General features: G+C 36.8%; 1 protein-coding gene across 6 annotated transcripts in view; it reads right to left on the reverse strand.

Annotated features, from left to right (window-relative positions):
- Positions 1 to 214: 214 nt before the first annotated feature.
- The window catches only part of CNOT6L (CCR4-NOT transcription complex subunit 6 like), a 112,934-nt gene continuing 93,154 nt past the window's right edge, over positions 215 to 19,994 (reverse strand). For all 6 annotated transcript variants that reach the window (XM_069594445.1, XM_069594446.1, XM_069594444.1 and 3 more), the window contains exons 9-12: positions 14,462 to 14,613; positions 11,032 to 11,259; positions 8,096 to 8,298; positions 215 to 3,021 (exon numbers count right to left, since the gene is read on the reverse strand). In XM_069594445.1, the coding sequence (XP_069450546.1) occupies positions 2,809 to 3,021; positions 8,096 to 8,298; positions 11,032 to 11,259; positions 14,462 to 14,613 (796 nt within the window). In that variant the 3' untranslated portion in view covers positions 215 to 2,808. The remainder of the gene's footprint in view (positions 3,022 to 8,095; positions 8,299 to 11,031; positions 11,260 to 14,461; positions 14,614 to 19,994) is intronic.

Genomic DNA, 19,994 nt, shown 5'->3' on the forward strand with positions numbered 1-19,994 from the left:
GCATGCGTTTTCAACAAGACAATACTGAGGGGAGCAGCATTTCTGATCATCTGAATTGGCAGCTCAAAACAGATACCACTCCTTTTACAAAGGGAACAAAGGGTGAAGGCTGTGTGAAATTTGGGCAGTGGGCTCAAGGGAAACCGTGCACATGAGATTTGGGTTACCATGCCCCAAGTGTGTTTGCCACCCAAAACATAACACAATTACCTACTTCAACAGGGCTACTACCAACATTTACTAAAACCACATTAAAAATACACAGGATAATGAATGGTTTGAAAGAGTGCATTTAGAAGCAGAGAGAACCCAATTACACACCTTCCTGCAACAGAGTGCCTCGATCATACACAAAATAAACTTAAGCTGTTTACAATGTTTCCCAATTTTTTTTTTATTTTTCCCTCTACATTTAACTATTAAAAAAGTTTTTTTTATTAATAAATGGGCTCCTCTGTGGTTCATATACAATCATAAGTGAACTTTAAATTCCATTTTATACAAACATCTCAAAAAATATTGGGAGTGAAGTATGGTAAGAAATATTGCTCACATTGCTAATTAACATGCGTATATGAGAAGAGGAAAATGTATTAGTTAGTGCATATACCTCCAGAGCAGAAAACCCACCCAAAACAAGAGATAAAAATAAAACATACAGTAGCTGATTACAAAAAAAGGTAATGTCCACAAAATTAAGTTTTTCATGCTATTCTACTTTCCAGTACTATGCTTCAGGTAATCAATTTGCATGGCTAGATGTTGAATGCTTGAGGTATATAAGAAGGGATACCTGCACACTGAGGAAAATCTGTCATCTTAAGGGTTGTTTATTGTGTTTGTTTATTCTGGTATCTTGACATTTTTAAAAGAATATTTTATTTACATCAAACTTCACTCAACTACAATGACATTCCAATTATAATAGATGACAAACCACGCCTCCATCACTAGGCACTTTTAAAAGGGAGTTTAGGCTTTACAGAACCCTTCTGATGCAATCCTATATCTGATATCACATCATCCCACCACCCTTGTCCCACTAAAATTACCCTTCAGGGGAAATATTATCTTATGTAGCCTGATTAATTTACTACGGAAGAAATTAGTATAAAATGACCAAAGGAAATGCATCATTTAAGACTAATAAAACAGCCTAAGATGTCAGCTTTCAAAGAGGAGACAAATTGTATATATTTAAAACTAATTAAATAATTTAAATTTGACCTGTACTTTATATATTAGTGAGACACAAATATAGGCTATTTTCTTTTAAAATTTCATTCACATAATGGAAAATTTCTTGTTTATTAAAAATATCACATTTTGAGACTAGAAACAGTAAAGTGCATGAAAAGTTTAAAATATAAATTTCAGAAAACTCTTATAGCAGCAAAAAAGCAGAATAAAGAAAAACTTAAAAACACAGACACAACCTTTTCCTGTTACTGTGCCATAATTAACATCAAGTAGCCAACCAATTTTTCCCCCAGAAAACGTTATTGCGTTCACTGTCTCTTGAGTCACAGATTTTCAACTGGCCCCTCCTGGGCGAAAAAAGGATTCCAACGTATCTAAAGAGTATATCAATAGTTGGGAATAAACCAGTAGCTTCTTAATTCAACCCTGACAGACAACAGAAACAAAGATTAAAAGCATATAATGGCCATTTGGCAACTAGAGTCAGGAAAAATGATTCAAGGTTTTCAACTACTTCCTGTTCTCTCTCTCCCCCAAATCCTTTCCATTGTCACCTCAAAAAGCCAAAACCAACAGCCACTTGACCTACTTTGGGAAACATGAGAAATATCTGTATAGCTTTCCACCTCTAAAACTTTGATCAGGGCCTTTTCATTCAGTAGTTATTTCTTTTAACATATGCCCACAACAGCAAAAATGAAACAGATCATATAATATCTGTTTTTCCAGCACAACCAGGCAGAAAAGGGTGGATGGAAATAATTTAAAAAAAAAATACTGGACAATAATTTTAGGGGCATCCTAGACAGGCCAAATTCTGTTTTCAAGGTGTGCGGCAGTAGAAATTACCCGTTGTTTTCCTATAAATAAACTGGAGAGACAGGCTTAGAATTAATATTTCTAGTAAGGTTATAATAGGGGAACAAAATACAGAATGATTGCTCAAAAATCAAAACAAAACAAAAAAATCAACCAGCGCTTGCCTACAAATTGTGTGCTGTTAAATGCTTGATTTTTAAAGCATACTGTGCAATCATCTTTAATTCCTCAATTCTTGTCATTATGGCTAGTTTATGTACAGATCTAGCAAATATAAGTGCTTTGTTAATGTGCAAATGACTGGGGAGCCAAAAATCAGTTTGTTATGGAAAATGAATTCAAGAAAGTTTCCTGCAAGGCATACCATCATTCAGTTTAAAATCTCAGTTATAGTCTTTAAAAACTGCCTTTAACAAAAATGAAAAATGGTTGGCTCACTTGAAAACATTCAAAACAAAGTATTTGTTTTGGAAAAACAAATACATTTGTTGTTGGGCCTTGAATTGGTGATTTATCAATTATGAATGCTGACTCCTAATATAATATGAAGACAGTCCAACTTAAAAACATGTTAAATCAAAAATTTGGAAACAGTAATACTTTGGTTCCAGCCCTAGTGCCAAATGATACCAATATGCACAAAATTGTACAAAATCTTATAGCAAACACATAATGAAAGGAACCTGAAGAAGCAGCTTAAGGATGGCCATACTTCACTCCTACATACTTTGATTTACAACTGTACAGGTCCATAGCAACAGATCCCCGTCTTGGCGGGGTAGTACTCCACTACCTCCGGTTAGGCAAGTGAACACCATTGACAAGAGGCAGGAGTGGAGGGTGGAGTTCAAGTTGTGTTAACAGTGAGAAGTGGTCTGAAGGGATGTGAGGGTGTGGACACCCAGTGATGTTGTTCTCAACCAGCCATTGAGGATCTAAAGGCCCCAGGACACCAAGCACGTTCATATGAGTCTTGGAATAGAAAATGTAGTCAATCACGCCCTGAAAAGAGATTGGGGGTTGGAAAAAGAGAAAAATATATGCTTAGATAAAAAGAAAAACCCAAGATATATAAAAGAACAATTCATAATTTGCAAATGACAAATACCTGAGTAACCTGTATTTCTGGTACCTGCTGTCTTCACAATGGGTCAAATTAAGCTCAAATCTTGAATAAGAATTATGTGAAATAAAAGTGGCTAGAGTACCTAGAGTACCTAGGTACACAGTACCTAGCAGAACCACAACACCTTGCACATGTGCTCATCTAAAGCAGATTAATGAAATAAGTCGTGTCTGACTCTTGTGATCTCATGGAGTGTAGCATGCTAGACTCCTCTCTGTCCATGGGACTTTCCAGGCAAGAATACTGGAGTGGTTTGCCATTTCTTTCTCCAGGAGATCTTCCCAACCCAGGGATCAAACCCGGGTCCTCTGCACTGCAGGCAGATTCTTTACCAACTGAGCTACAGGGAAGACCTCACATGTGCACAATGGTAAGCAAACTGAGAAGCTAAATAAGCCTACCAAATCATGTCTAAGCCTCTCCAGAATTGGCTTGCTTGGGCCAGTGAAATCTCATTTATCAGTATAAACATTATGGAAACTGCACTGACTCTTCTTGTTCCAATAAGCAGAAAATAAAGATATTTATACATATACAGTTAATTAAAAGCTATGACAATAATAATTCTTTTAATGAAAACTAGCATTACTTTCAGTTATTTGTACATCAACCCAACACATCTGAATGAAGCCATTGTAAAGCATGTACCCAGACTGCTAATTCTAGCTCAGCTTTCCCAGATTTTATACATGTATACAAAATATTGCATATATTTAATCATTCTAATCTGTTCTTTAGTTTAGAATACTCATTTTCACAAATCCCGGTGTACTGTAAATTCTGGATTCCTTGCTGCATAAAAATACCTCAGCAAAAAACATTCAGCAGAGACCTATGTACGTATTCAGTTGTACATCTTAGAATTAGATGATTTGCTTTATCTAAACTGTAAGTTTCAAAACAAGTGTGTTTGGTTTTGCCCTGGGTTGTGCATATGCAAGAAGGTAAAGTCAACTTTCTTCCTTCCCACAGCAAGAGCCTGAACCCAAGCATGGAGAGACTTTCACACTTAGAAGTACTTGTTTTATTTATAAATACTATATATAGTGAGTTCCAGCTAATATTTTAGAGTATCACAGTGAAATGGGCTACCAAAAAAAAAAAGAACTTAATGAAAAAAAATTATACTGTGAAATTTTCTGAACAATTACCTTAGTTTGCTAATTTGGACACAACCAAGACCAAAACAACCAAATAGTTCTTTTGAGGGAGAGGGCTTTATTCAACAATAAGTATACTTTAACCCTACTTTACCACAAATTAAGGAACCTACTTGAATCCAGGGGAGTACACTCTGCCATCAATGTTCCAAGTCCAAACAGTAAAGAAATGACATTAGTACAAAGTATTTTTATCCCTTCCTTTTGACTAATGCCTAGTTTTGCAGTGCCATTTTAGAAAAAGGTCAACAAGAGTCACAGTGGCTTTCCTTTCCTTTATGAGACCACCTTTTTTTACTTCAGCAAACACATTTAAAACATTTATGTTTTACACAAATAAAACATTTTCAACTACTTCTGTTGAATAAAACCTCCTATATCTTATCATTTTATTATAAAGTGTCATTATGCACATTAGTTACTAGGGCTAGAGAATCCTTTGTAAATACAGACCCCAATAAATATGTTAAGCATTCTAGAAAGTAGATGTATTTTAACTGGAGACATCACTTGTAACTATTTTCTTGGTTTGAAACATCCAGAGTAAAAGCTCTTATCACAAGCCTTAGAAAGATCAAGTCTGATAGCTCAAATATTTATACATATGTAGGTACATTTGTACACTGTATCATATTCACAAATAAGGTTACAGACTAACAATTCTCAACCTTTTCTGATTCAAACTCTTTTTTAAAAGACACTAAGGCAGGACAATAGTCTTTGTATTAGTAAAGACTGCAGGTAAATCTAGAATGGTGTATGAGAAAAAAGTAAAAAGCAAAAATAGTTTATGAGCTAGCAATGTGTTAAGCTTTGTTTTGTAAAGAATGTGAGAAAATTATACACTATAAATTTCATAATGTAACAAAGATTTACTATTTGACATAACAGGTAAAAAGTCTTCCCTCTTCATTAAACGGTTCAGACACACCCTTGGACTGATGCAAGGAGGGATGGGTGGTAAAAGCAGCAGTCAGTTTTAATCAGTGGTTGATTCAACTGATTGGGTGTCATGCACTGAATGTTTGTATTCCCCCCAAATTCATGTGAAAATTCTAATCCCTAAGTATAAGGAGGTGGAGCGTTTGGCAGATGACTAGGTCATAAAGATGAAATTCTCATGAATGGGATTGAAGTGAAGTGAAAGTCACTCAGTCATGTCCGACTCTTTGCGACCCCATGGACTATGCAGTCCACGGAATTCTCCAGGCCAGAATACTGGAGTGGGTAGCCTTTCCCTTCTCCAGGGGATCTTCCCAACCCAGGGATCAAACTCAGGTCTCCCGTATTACAGGCGAATTCTTTACCAGCTAAGCCACCAGGGAAGCCCATGAATGGGATTAGTGCTCTATAAAAAGGAGTCCCAGAGAGCTCTCTCTTCACCACGTGAGGATGCAATGAGAAAACAGCTGCCTGCAACCCAGAGAACAAGCCTCACTAGAACCTGATCATGTTGGCACCTGATCTTAAACTTCCAGCCTTCAGAAATGTAGAAGTAAAGTTTGTTGTTTTATAAGCCACACAGTATATGGTATTCTGTCATGGCAACCTAAACTCACTCAGATACCTGGTCTACAAGTATAAGTCTCCTAACTGCTTCAAGTGACTCCAAATTACTTCCAGATTAAATGACTCAGTTCCAAGTACCACTTTTCTACATTTCTAATTTATTCAAGAACCAAGAAAGTAGACAAATGCTAGGTCAAAATGAACAAAATTTAACTGTTCCCCACTGATGCAATGGCAGGATACTAGACTTGGATCTGTATTTAACACTAAGCACATGACATTTTTATATTTGACGTTACCTATCCTTTTCTACCAACTGCCTTCAAAAGTGGTACATCACCAGTTACATAAAATTCTTTGTATGAAACTGAAGTTTATTGTCTGCTACTTACTCCAAAATTAATTCTCTCTAGTCAGGTATGCCCTTAGTTTTTCTCTCTGATCATTCTTCTTTTACACTCTATTCCACCCTCCCGTCTATCTACTAGCCAGAGATCATATTTATCTTCCCATTCATGCCTCTCTCACACATGCTTATAGTTCTGTCCTTTCTCATCCTATCATATATATGCAAACATCACTCTCTGAGCTATGCACTTTTGATTCTTTAGCTGTACTTCTGTAAACAGTATAAATGGTTCAACAAGATTTTTTAATTCAATACTAATACATTAGATCTTCTGAAGAAATATCAAGAAAAGATTTTAAAACTACTCAGATGATTGAGGAAGATGGCTTAAATTAACATTCTAGATTTTATTTCCCCTATTTTTACTTTATGGACAGTCTTTTTAAGTACACACATACCAAAACAACACTAAGAGTTGTAGAACCACTGAATATTTACCTTACGGAGCCTTTTGTAGGTATTCTGGGTTGTGCTGGCAGAGATGTATTATATACCACTGTATAGGATTTAACCTATATATTTAACTGTGTATCATTAAGTCCAGAGGTTTTCCTTTAGGCTTACACAGGAGCAGTGGAGTGATAGAGTTAGCTGGACATTTCATCCCAACTCAAGTGTTCAATGGTATGATGTTGGGAGCTTGAAATGTACTACAGTGAGAGTACCTGTACCACAGAAGTCTGCAAACACTACAAATTTGGGTTTTATTTCTCAGAAAGCTGGTTGTTAAATATTCATCAGCACATTATTGCATATGAGTGATCTGAACAAAATCAATTATCTCTGCATAGCATTACCTACTCAAACAGTTAAAACACTAAAATTAGATTCGACCTATAAACAATTTGTTTCCATTTCTTGATTACAAAAACTGATGAATAACATCAGCACATAAATTTCCTGTTTTCTTCCTACTATCTGTTTCTTGGAAACAGGCTAACAAGCACTGAAATGGAAAAAGGTTACTGGAGATGTGCCAGAGCCCAATTCATAAATTTCCTTTGGTGTTTTATTAAATTCCCTTTAGGGCTTCTTACTCCTAACTATTTTCCAACATCTGCACTTTTAGGATAGTATAAGACTTTAGGATAGATTCCTGAAATGACAAAAAGTCAAACAAAGGTACAAGAGAAGAGCTACAAGCAGACAGAATGATCAGAAAATTTGCAAATGCAAAGGGATTAACTACAGAAAACCCAGTATCAATCAATGTTTCAAAAGAACAACTGATCCTATAAAGCTGATCCTCTTAATTTTTTTTCTTATTTTGCAAAAAAATCTTTCTTGTTCTTTTACTAAGCTAGAGTGGTGGTCCACTGCCTGGTAATCTATTAGTATGACCACGTGGCTATAAAATAAACCCTAAGTACAACCTTTCTAACCACATATCCCCAAAAAAACCTGGAAAATTTTAAGATAAGTATCAATGGAAAGGACTAAGAAAATTTTGAGGGAATACTCTACAATTCATTCAAGATGAGTTTAGCTTTATCAAGTTGGATAAAGCTTACTATTTGGATCCTTACTGAAAGTCAGGGATGGTATGGTTTATTATTATTATATTAATAAACACAAAGTGCTTTTGAACAGTACCTGGCACATACACAGTATTTTGGAAATTTCTGCTATTATCATAGTTATTTGAAATTTGAAGAAATGAATTTTCAAAGAGGATTCTCAGTTCCACAATAACAGCCACAAAACCTAACAAACCTCCTTACATATTTAGGTGTACACTTAGCCAAGACATTTAGAGAATGTAAAAACTCCTAAAGATTATACAATTAAACGTAAGTAACATATCTCCAGCTCTTTCTTGTCACATGTTTGTATTTGACATAATTTCCATGCCAGCCCAGAGGCTTCACTCACTTTGAAATCAAAGGTGTAATTGGTGTAAGGCATCAAGTTATTTTCATAGGCGCTCTTCAGTTGGAAGCCATGTGTGATTCTCCCTTCTGAGCTTCCATTCTTCCCATTGCAGCTGAAGTTCATAAGACATTCATTGTACCTTAGTTCCTTGAAGTCTTTGTGGTTGTCAGCTACTCCTCCATTGCTTAAATATTCCACAACACCTGGCAGAATAAAGAAAGAAGAAACACTACCATTTAGCATTTAGACCTTACAGAAGACTTCACAGACAAAATCTGCTGCCCAGTACATGTACCCAAGTTCAGAGTGGATTTATTACACTCAACATTTATTTTTACTTATGAAATTGCCTTCTTTAGGTTAATGTTGCTACTGCTGCTAAGTCGCTTCAGTCGTGTCCGACTCTGTGTGACCCCATAGACGGTAGCCCACCACACTCCCCCGTCCCTGGGATTCTTCAGGCAAGAACACTGGAGTGGGTTGCCATTTCCTTCTCCAATGCATGAAAGTGAAAAGTGAAAGTGAAGTCGCTCAGTTGTGTCCGACTCCCAGCAACCCCATGGACTGCAGGCTACCCGGCTCCTCCATCCATGGGATCTGCCAGGCAAGAGTACTGGAGTGGGTTGCCATTGCCTTCTCCAAGCAGCCTCTCCCATTTCTCACTGTTGTTGGCTTCCTCTCCATTTCTGTCCTGACCAGTTCAGACCCCTCTCCCAGGCACCACACCCTTCTATATCCTCTTAGACAATCCCCTTAGACACCTCCCTATGTACACCTTAAACAGTTTGCCCCGAACTCATTTTTTCTGCTAAACCTGCTCTTCCCCTCCTTCCCTAACCCAGTAATGGGCCCACCATGTGCTCAGAGACCCAAGCCCCAAGCCTGGGAGTCATTTTGACTCCTCTTCCCTCACCCCCACCCCTCTTCTGTCAGTTATCTGACCCCGTTCATCATCTCACTTCCTAAATATCCCTGTTAATGTTAGGAAATCAAATATCATCAATTTCATATGGTTCAATCAAACTGAAGGGTATTTATTTGCCTATTTCAGAGCAAAATATCTGGATCACCCTGGAACAGAACAGCTTCAGTTTTCTTAATGGCTCTTCAAGATGAACATGATTCCCAGGGTCTAGGGCAGCATTCACTAGGAAAGTCTTGACCCTATATGTTTGTAGAATATCATTCCAAAGCAACCTCTCTTTAGTATTTCACCATTCTATCCAGTCAGTTAACAATTTCTAGACTACATTATAAAAATTTTTAAATCATTCACAACAAAAATAGACTTTTGCATCTTCAACACTGCAATGTCTAGCTTCAGGAAGGCAACATCAATCTTTGTTTCAGGCTACAGTGAGACTTTTCAGTCACCCTAAGTAAGACATTATATGCTGGAGGTAGATCACTTGGTCAAAAATATTGGACGTGTCTAAAAAGCTAAAGAGAGTAGAAGCATTCAAAAACAGAATACCACCTCCACTGGGTAAGTAAACATGGAAAAAAATACTGCAATCTTTCTGATGATGATGATTAGTTAACGCTGTCACACATCTCTTTCTATTTGTGAGTCAGGAAAGGCAGTAACATACATAAAGAAAAAATGATGAGCACAACATCAGTACTGTGAATAGCTGAAAAGGGGCTATTATTTATCTAGCAGTTATTACATGCTCTTACACTGCTGTAAGAGCCCTACACATTTAAACCTTACAAACAACTCCATGAAGTGGATAAAATGATTATCCCTTTATTTAAAAATGAGGAACTTAAGTCATACATTGCATACATCCTAAGAGGGAGAACCAGGATCCAGCCCTGAGAGTCTGGCTTGAGCCAACTCACTCTGCTGTGATGGCAAATGACAGTCAAATGAGATGGGAGAAACCTGTGCAGGAGGGCAACAGAGGAGGACATGGGTAAGGTGTCAAAGGGGCCAGGAGCTGGAAACAAACTTTTGTCAATGGATGATTTCGGCTTTTATTTGCTAAGGAGGGAAAGCAAAGGTATTTTCTACGTGTGAGACTTTTATTTATATTACAGTTTTAAGTGTTTGGGTTATTTTACATTTATTATTGAGTGGTTGTTTTAAACAATTTAAAGTAGCTTACTGAATATATACAAAATTTAGAATATGTTTTGGTAACAGCAAAACAACAATAATGTTTTACATTTGAATTTTAATATCTAAGTGCAAAACTGATTTTTTTTCTTTTTAACAAAGATCTAAAATAATTTAAGTTAGGACATAAAGAGGTTAAAAGGAGCTCAAGATGTAATGTGAAATCCTAAGATAATTCTGATCATTCTTCTGTCACCAAGTATCAGAATTAAAGGATTTTAATGAACTCACTCAAAGGTTACCAATGTTATTAAACTAGATAGCTATATGTGCTGAACATTTTCTAGTTGCCTCTCAGGTCACCCTTCTCCATTGCACTCTTTGACACAGGAGGCTGACCTTGACTTACATCAACTGCAAACCCCTCCCCACTCTTGGATTTGGTCAGTGGACAGCAGTGGTGAGAGATCAGAGGACAGAAGCAGAGACAGGCTAAGATATATACTCCCCTGGCTCCCTTCTTGTTGGTTTGCCAGTGACTGATTGCATCCCAGTTCAAATCCGTGGCTCCTATTACATGGCCCTCTCCTCATAACTACTGTTTCCAAGTTCTGATAGCAGCTCCCACCCCTTTCCCTAATTCCCCCTGGAGCAGGGTACTGTGTCATTCATTGTTTTGTGTCCCTTAACCTTTGGAAATAGCTTAGCTGAATAAACTCTTCTCAATTACCCCATATCCTATTCCTGGGATTCTTACAGATACACTCTTGAATTTAGAAGAGAAATTCTCTGCTCAAAAGTTAAGAGCCAGCTGACCTTTCAACTAGAAGTAAAAGCAAAGTTGAACGCAAATAGTAAATCATGTTATCAATACCTGAATCTGGCAATGAGTTAAGATCTGCACATAGCACCAGCGGGATGGAATTAGGATCTGCGGTTGGGCTGCCAGGCCTGCTTGAGGCTTTCTCCAGAATGTTTTTAACCTCTGAGACAAACATCATGGTCTGAATGAGTTTCACATCAGAATACTCTGGGTCCCAATGCATGTGGGCATTTGCCACTATAAGCAGCTGTTTGTCTGCAGCATGAATAGGCTTCATACCTAAATTTAAGCATTAGGGAAAACAAAGGTAAGATTATACTTTATTATAAAAAAGCAGTATCTTAAAAAGAGTTTTTCCCCCAAACCCATAATCACTTCTTTACTCTTTTCCATTAATTTCTATTTCCCCCCTTTAAAACATAAAACAGTTCTTAGAAGCTAAAGTGCTGAGATTCTGATAATCCCAATATGGGGGTAGACAATCTGTAGCCCATAGCTCATCACCTGTGTTTGTACAGCCTGTGTGAGCTGAAGCTGGTTTTACATTTTTTAAGGGTTCTACAAAAGGAGACTGTGACAGAGACTGTATGTGTCCCACAGAACCTAAACTATTAATTAACTACCTGGTCCTTTATAGAAAAAGTTTGCCAAATCCTGCTCTGTATCCAAGTTAGGATCTATCCCATCATATAACCAGTATTTGATTATACTGGTTTGATTTGCTTGATTTGCTGAGTTTAGTGTAAAAAAGTAGTTTAAATATCTGTCACGTAAATATCACAATAACCTAGTGAAGTAGGTTTTTAGTTATCTGAATCACCTAAACCTTAATTTAAATCCTTCCCACTGCCCAGTATTCATTCACTTTGCATTTTCTGAGCACATCAGTGACAAAGTCAGTAGTTAAATGCAAGAACATGATATTAATCTACACAAAATAAAGGAAGGAAGTGAATTTGCTATGAATCTGCTACCAAAATCTTCATACCATACACTCAGAAGAAGTAATTTTAAAAATGAGAATTAGGAAGTATGCTCTCAAAAGTCTGGCATGGCTTTCAGATGTGGCTTTGTTATTTGATGCTGGGAGGGATTGGGGGCAGGAGGAGAAGGGGACGACAGAGGATGAGATGGCTGGATGGCATCACCGACTCGATGGACGTGAGTTTGAGTGAACTCCGGGAGTTGGTGATGGACAGGGAGGCCTGGCGTTGCTGCAATTCGTGGGGTCGCAAAGAGTCGGACACGACTGAGCAACTAAACTGAACTGAACCTTTATTACTAATAACTTAACCATTCTGGTATTCAGGTTCATTTGGACAATGAGATATTCAACTACAAAATTTCTGAGGTTATTTTTTCCCCGAAAATACTGTTTTATAATTCTGCCAAAATAAATATTAACATGCTGGGCAAGGATAACACATTAAAAATTTGCCCCTTGAAAGAGATGATAAGCATGTTTGGAGGGAAAAACTGAAAATTCAACTCAGTTAAGATACACTGACAGAGAAAGATATCCATAAAATTTTTAAGGCATAAAACTCAATATGCATGGGGTGTATGTGTGTGTGCACACTCAGTTGTGTCTGACTCTTTGCAACCCCATAAACTGTCACCCACCAGGCTCCTCTGTCCATGGAATTTTCCATGCAAGAATAGTGGAGGGAGTTGCCATTTCCTTCTCCAGGGGATCTTTTCAACCCAGACACTGAACCCACATCTCTTATGCTTCCTGTATTGGCAGGTAGATTCATTACCAGCTGAGCCACCAGGGAAACCAATATACATGGTATGATGCCATTGGGCTTCCCTGGTGGCTCAGAGGTTAAAGCGTCTGCCTGCAATGTGGGAGACCCGGGTTCAATCTCTGGGTCGGGCAGATCCCCTGGAGAAGGAATTGGCAACCCGCTCCAGTATTCTTGCCTGGGAAATCCCATGGACGCAGGAGCCTGGTGGCCTACAGTCCACAGAGTTGCGAAGAGTCGGACACGGCTGAGCGACTTCACTTTCACTTTCATACACATATACACTAGTAATGTGTAAATAATGAGTAAGAGTTACTCCTAGAGTGTATGAATAAGATGGGACGCTCATGTTTTACTCTATATACTCTGGTACTGTTGGAATACTAGATACATACAAAATTAACTTTTCTATTGAAATTTCTGTAACAGATTTCTTAAAAATTTTTCTATTGAAAATATAAACTCTGCAGAAAGACTGGATTTTCTCAGTCTATTATTTTGGTAAAGTTAAGTTTCCATCTTACCAAGCTATAATTATCTTTAATGTTGAGTAAACAAGTAACTGAAGTATCTTTTATATGTGATAGAAACAGTCATTTTAAAGCAATTTTGTCATAAGACAAAAAACCTGCAGCCCAAATTCTCTAAGCTATCATCTTTTCCTAGAAGTTTTATAGTGTCATTTGTGGCTGTAGATTAAATATTCACTATATTAAATATTAAAAACTTGCCCCTTTAAAGAGACCATAAGCACCTTCTATAATATTAAATTCCTCCTCTAGGAGTATGAGAGATATTTCAGAATATGAAAGTGTCAACTGTATAATTTACAATTACTCTTCTACAGATTAAAAGGGGAGTAAAACTCCAAAAGAAATTCAATGTTCGCATTACCAGAAAAAACGTACCAAACTCTTGAGAAGAATGAGACTGGAAAGGACATAAAAGTAAGTACAAGTAAGAGGCTAAAAAAGAAGAAGGAATTTTAAATCATATATCAAAGACTGATCATCTTTGATGACAGATAAACTAAAGAACAGTGAGAAAAGGAAGTATGACAAAAATACATGGTCTGAATAATTCAAATCAATACTTAAGGCAAAATCTTTTCTTCTACAGGTAGTAAGTGAAGAAAAACATTTTAAATAAAAGCCCTGATGGGGTCTTGACACGTTCTCCCTGGTTTTACCTGAAATACGGTAAGGTAAGCAATGAAATGCTCAAAGGCAGGCAGTAGGAAGGGGAGGAAAAAGGTCTGGATATGCAAAGTACATAATGAGTTTCTGACTTTGAAGGAAGCTATAAATATCTAAAATAGAAAAGAAAAGTACCAGGTAGAAAAAAGATCCCGCTCTTACCCTGACAATGACTGAGATATAACAAAGAAATTAAAAGAAAATGTGCCAAGTACTTAACCTTAAAGACAAAAGATTTCACAGTCAAGAAGCTAAAAATACAGCTAAAAAGTCATTATAATTTTCAAATTCAGCTTAAAACAATTCTTATTTCAAATAACCTTTTGGAATTAATGGCATATTAAAGACTTTCCTTTTTACAAAGTACCTGGCAAGTAATATCCCAAGACATAAATGACAAATTAGGACTATTTTCCTCCCCATCTCCTTTAACTTTCCTCAAAAGATGAGAAAATAACTATGCAATAAATATCAGCATGACATGCTGCACTTGAGATGGTGTTTATTTTTAGTAGGAAGATTTTAAATCATACTCACCTGCTCCAAATAGTTCTTTGTGGACCTCTAATACCACAGCGACACCGATATTATCTTTTGTCATCACTCTGTTCAGCATAGCTTCGGATCCATCTGAATTAGCCATTGCCACTTGGTTAAATTCCACCGTATGCTTCTGCACCAATGTAAATCTAAAAGGTCACAATGCATTAGTATTATGGTATCAGGTATGAGATGAGCACAAGATATAGACAACTACTCACTGTCTTAGTCATTTTCTAGCTGCCAACGGGTCTTGTGATATGGTCGATGAGAGGAAAAAAGTCTGATTACTGTAGAAACCTTCTTGGAAGTGCCACCTAGCAAAGATGGTGTGTATGTGTGTACTCCTTTACCCTTTTCCATCTCTACCCATGTGGTAAGAGACAGGAAGGCAAAACACAGCCCATTACGAATGGAGAAGCAGCTTGGACTGCCCTGTGTGAGAAAATTACTCTTCTCCTATTTCTTTAAGTGGCAGTTGGGATTTTCTGGTATTCAAAGGTAAACACAACCTTAACTGAGTCAGCAAGTTAATAAGACAGAAGAGAAAAAAAATCTACCTACCCTGTTGGCAGTTTTATTCTCACCACATCAAGAAATCTGTCAAGAAAATGCAGGGACACACCCTTATCCCAGCTAAGGCGAAGCCAATTTTTCCATCTGGCTTCTACTAGAAAGTTGGCATTGGGTGAATATAAGTGAACAGAAGGAATGATTCTATAAGATGAGGGATGGCTTTCTCTGAGATTACAACTTGTGCATCTGTACTAACAGTATTTTCTTTCCTTAGTGCCAAAGTAGATATTGTAGGATTTAACAGAATTGAGTCCAGCACTGCCATTTAATAGCAGGATGACTTCAGTCAAGCCATTTAACCTCTGTTAGTCAAGTTTTACTAGGTTTGTAAAGCATTTATAAACAGCCAAAATCTACCAAATATACTGTCTGTCTTTCACTAGATTTTAAGAGGAGAAAAAGACATCTCTACTTCTATAAAAGGGCCCTACCCCATCATCCTCCTAGCTTTGAAAGTGAAGCCTGCACACATTCATTCAAAAACACTAACACTGTGCTGTGTTGCAGGACACTGTGCTAGATGAAATAATACTCCGCTCCCGACTCCAAGTATGAATGTCTCAGATGGGCTGAGAAGAATATAAGGTTGGGTCATGTGCCTACTCCCAAGCCAGAGTGATTAAAGGAGTGGAGTTTCCACCCTCTAAAGAGGTGATATTTAAACTGGAACTTGAATGATGAGAAATTACCAAGGTGAAGAATGGAAGTGAGAGGTTCTGGGCTAGCAAAGAACTTTGTATGTTTATGGGTTAGAAAAGAATGGAAGGGTATGAAATGATGCTGGAGACTAAGAGGAAGAGAAGTGACTGAAGTAGATTCTAAGCAAGGATACGATAGTATTTGATTTATATTTTTTAAGATCACTGCAGCTCCACTGTAGACAATGAATTGCAAGAGCCAAAGTTTGGGAACTGTGAGATGAATTAGAAAGTTTCTCAGGTTGTTTGGATGACTGATAATGATGGCTTAGGGTAAGGCAAGAGAAATAAAGAGAAGCAGGCAGATACAAAATAGGTTCTACAGATATAATGGATTATCCTCAATATCAGGACTTTTAAAAACGTCTTTAAGCAGTAGAATTTCTTTCTCAAACAATTCTTCATAAGATTATCATATATAAAATAGATAAAAGCAGTATTATATCTGAATAAATCAATCATTAAAAATGAATCTGTTTTGATGTTTATAAAAATTTGAAATCAAGAGGGTAGAGATGATAATTATAGTCTTCTATCAGTCTCAGTATCCAGTTTATTTCTCTATTCTGTTTTGGTTACACAGTATTAATAAAAACCCTGATTCACACAAACACACAGATACAAGTGGTAAATAACTGGCTTTGAATTCAGAAAAAAAGCAAGCAAGTAGGCAAAAACTCAATTCAGAAGTCTGCAACAAGTCAACTAAGCAGTGTATCAGAACATGTTATTGATTCCAAAGTGTTAAAATTTGGTATTTGGAAATTTGAGTGTTATTTTAAAATTACTTAATTTGGATTTAACTTTTGAAATATTTTGTAAATATTTACAGAGTTCTTAAGGCTTATTTATAGGAATCTGGGGTCCTGCAGGAAAGTCTGAAATTGCTGTTTAACAGCTTAATACTGTAATATTATTCTTCTACCAGAGTCAGGATATTATTTGGTAGGGGTGCTGGAGTGAGACTATCTAATTACAGAACTGTCTTTACTAAAATTTGTTTCCCTGTATCTTTCGTCAATCAAACTTAAATCTAGACCATTTCTTTAAAGGAACACAGAATTTCTTTTCCATTTGACACTACTTTAAATATAATTCCCAAGTCTTCTCCAGAAAATAAATCAATTCTTTGCATGATATATGGTGTAAAACAGTTGTTCATTTGAAAAACTCAAGTTTAAACTCAAAGGTGCAGTATCTAGAACTGGAGATAAATGAACTACTGTCTTCTTCATCTTGGACTGCTGCTGTTGCTGCTAAGTCGCTTCAGTCCTGTCTGACTCTGTGCGACCCCAGAGACGGCAGCCCACCAGGCTCCCCTGTCCCTGGGATTCTCCAGGCAAGAACACTGGAGTGGGTTGCCATTTCCTTCTCCAATGCATGAAAGTGAAAAGTGAAAGTGAAGTCGCTCAGTCGTGTCTGACTCTTAGTGACCCCATGGACTGCAGCCTACCAGGCTCCTCTGTCCATGGGATTTTCCAGGCAAGAGTACTGGAGTGGGGTGCCATTGCCTTCTCTGGGGAAAGCCATATTAATTGTAAGCTAAATAAGTAATAATATATATCTCCACAACTTTTTGGTATTTTAGTTCTTAAACCAGGTCTCTTCACTTCCATATTTATAGTTGCTTAAAAACAAAAAAGTGAAAAAAAAATTATTTTATTAAGTAACATACAGAGATTGGGAAAGGAGAAAAAAATAAAGAAAAAGTCAAGTCACTTGCAACCCAACACCCCCATCAAGATCTCAACATATTTCCCCAGACTTTTCTCTCAAGCATGTGTGTGCATTTTTTATACAATTAGAATAATACTCGAAGTTTTACTTATTAATAATACTCTAAATAATACTCTAATATAGACAGGAACATCTCCCTATAAAATACCATATGCTTCATTCCCTCTAAGATCAGGAATAAGGAAAGGGTGTCCACTCTCACCACTATTACTCAACACAGTTTTGAAAGTCCTAGCTATGGTAATTAGAAAATAAAAAGAAATAAAAGGAATACAGATCGGAAAAGAAGTAAAACTCTCACTGTTTGCAGATGACATGATACTATACATAGAAAACCCAAAAGAAACTATTAGAAAATTACTAGAGCTAATCAGTAAATTTAGCAAAGTCATAGGATATAAGGTCAATACACAGAAAGTGCTTGCATTTCTAAATACTAACAATTAAAAATCAGAAAGAGAAATTAAGGAATCAATCCCATATAACATTGCAACAAAAATAATGAAATATCTAAGAATAAACCTACTTAAGGAGACAAAAGACCTATACATGGAAAATTGTAAGACACTCATGAAAGAAATCAAAGATGACATAAACAGATAGAGAGATATTCCATGTTCCTGGGTAGGAAGAATCAATACTGTGAAAATGACTATACTACCAAAGGCAATCTACAGATTCAATGTAATCCCTATCAAATTACCAATGGCATTTTTCACAGAACTAGAACAAAAATTTCACAATTCATATGGAAAAACAAAAAGACCCTGAATAGCCAAAGCAGTCTTGAGAAAGAAGAATGGAGCTCGAGGAATCAAGCTTCCTGACTTTAGACCATACTATAAAGCTACAGTCATCAAGACAGTATGGTACGGGCACAAAAAAAGAAATACAGACCAATGGAACAAGACAGAGAACCAAAAGATAAACCCACACACTTATGGGTACCTTCTTTTTGACAAAGGAGGCAAGAATATACAGTGGGGCAAAGACAGCCTCTTCAATAAGGGGTGCTGGGAAAACGACAAGCTACATGTAAAAAAATGAAATTAGAACAATTCCTAATGCCACAGACAAAGATAAAGTGGATTAAGGACCTAAATGTAAGACCAAAAACTATACGCAGAACACTCGATGACATAAATCAAAGCAAGATCCTCTATGACCCACGTCCTAGAGTAAGGGAAAGAAAAACAAAAGTAAACAAGTGGGACCTGATTAAACTTAAAAACTTTTGCACCGCAAAGGACACTATAAGCAAGGTGAAAAGCCAGTCCTTATAATGGGAGAAAGTAATATCAAATGAAACAACTGACAAAGGATTAATTTCCAAAATATATAAGCAGCTCATACAACTCATTGCCAGAAAAACAAACAACCCAATCACAAAATAGGGAAAAGACCTAAACAGACATTTCTCCAAAGAAGACATACAGATGGCTAACAAACACATGAAAAGATGCTCAACATCACTCATTTTTAGAGAAACGCAAATCAAAACTATAATGAGGTATCACCTCACATGGGTCAGAATGGCCATCATCAAAAAGTCTACAAACAATAAATGCTGGAGAGGGTGTGCTGAAAAGGGAACACAAACTGATACAGCCACTATGGAAAATGGTATGGAGAGTCCTTAAAAAGCTAGGAATAAAATCACCATATGACCCAGCAAACCCACTCCTAGGCATATACTCTGAGGAAACCAAAACTAAAAGAGACACATGTACCCCAAAGTTCACTGCAGCACTATTTACAATAGCTAGAATATGGAAGCAACCTAGATGTCCATCAACAGATGAATGGATAAAGAAGCTGTGGTCCATAAATACAATGGAATACTATTCAACCATAAAAAGGAACACATCTGAGTCAGTTCTAATGAGGTAGATGAACCCAGAGCCTATTATACTGAGTGAAGTAAGCTGGAAAGAGAAATATAAATACTGCATACTGACACATATATATGGAATCTAAAAAGGTGGCACTGATGAATTTATTTTAGGGCAGCAATGGAGAAACAGACATAGAAAAACAGACCTATGGACATGGGGGCAGGGGAGGAGGGAGAAGATGAGATATATGGAGAGAGTAACATGGAAATTTACAATACCATATATAAAACAGATAGCCAATGGGAATTTGCTGTGTGACTCAGGGAACTCAAACAGGGGCTCTGTGACAGGCTGAAGGGTGGGATGGGAGGGAGATGGAAGGGAGGTCCAGGAGGGAGGGGACCTGGGTATATCGATGGCTGATTCCTGTTGATGTAAGACAGAAAAATCACAAAATTCTGTAAAGCAATCAGCCTACAATTAAATATATACATATATATATTTGCTTCAACAACCAATTTTTATGGTTGCATTATAGTCCACTAAATAAATTCACCATGATTGAACTATTCTGTTAGGCATTTAAGGTACTTCTGATATGAGCTATTATAATTAATGAGATTAGTTATAGTAATAGATTCATTAGTGAAGTAATAAGTTGTTTTACATATAAACATTTTTCTG

The sequence above is a fragment of the Ovis canadensis genome, chromosome 6 (genome assembly GCF_042477335.2).
Source record: "Ovis canadensis isolate MfBH-ARS-UI-01 breed Bighorn chromosome 6, ARS-UI_OviCan_v2, whole genome shotgun sequence".
In the NCBI taxonomy this organism is placed as follows: domain Eukaryota; kingdom Metazoa; phylum Chordata; class Mammalia; order Artiodactyla; family Bovidae; genus Ovis; species Ovis canadensis.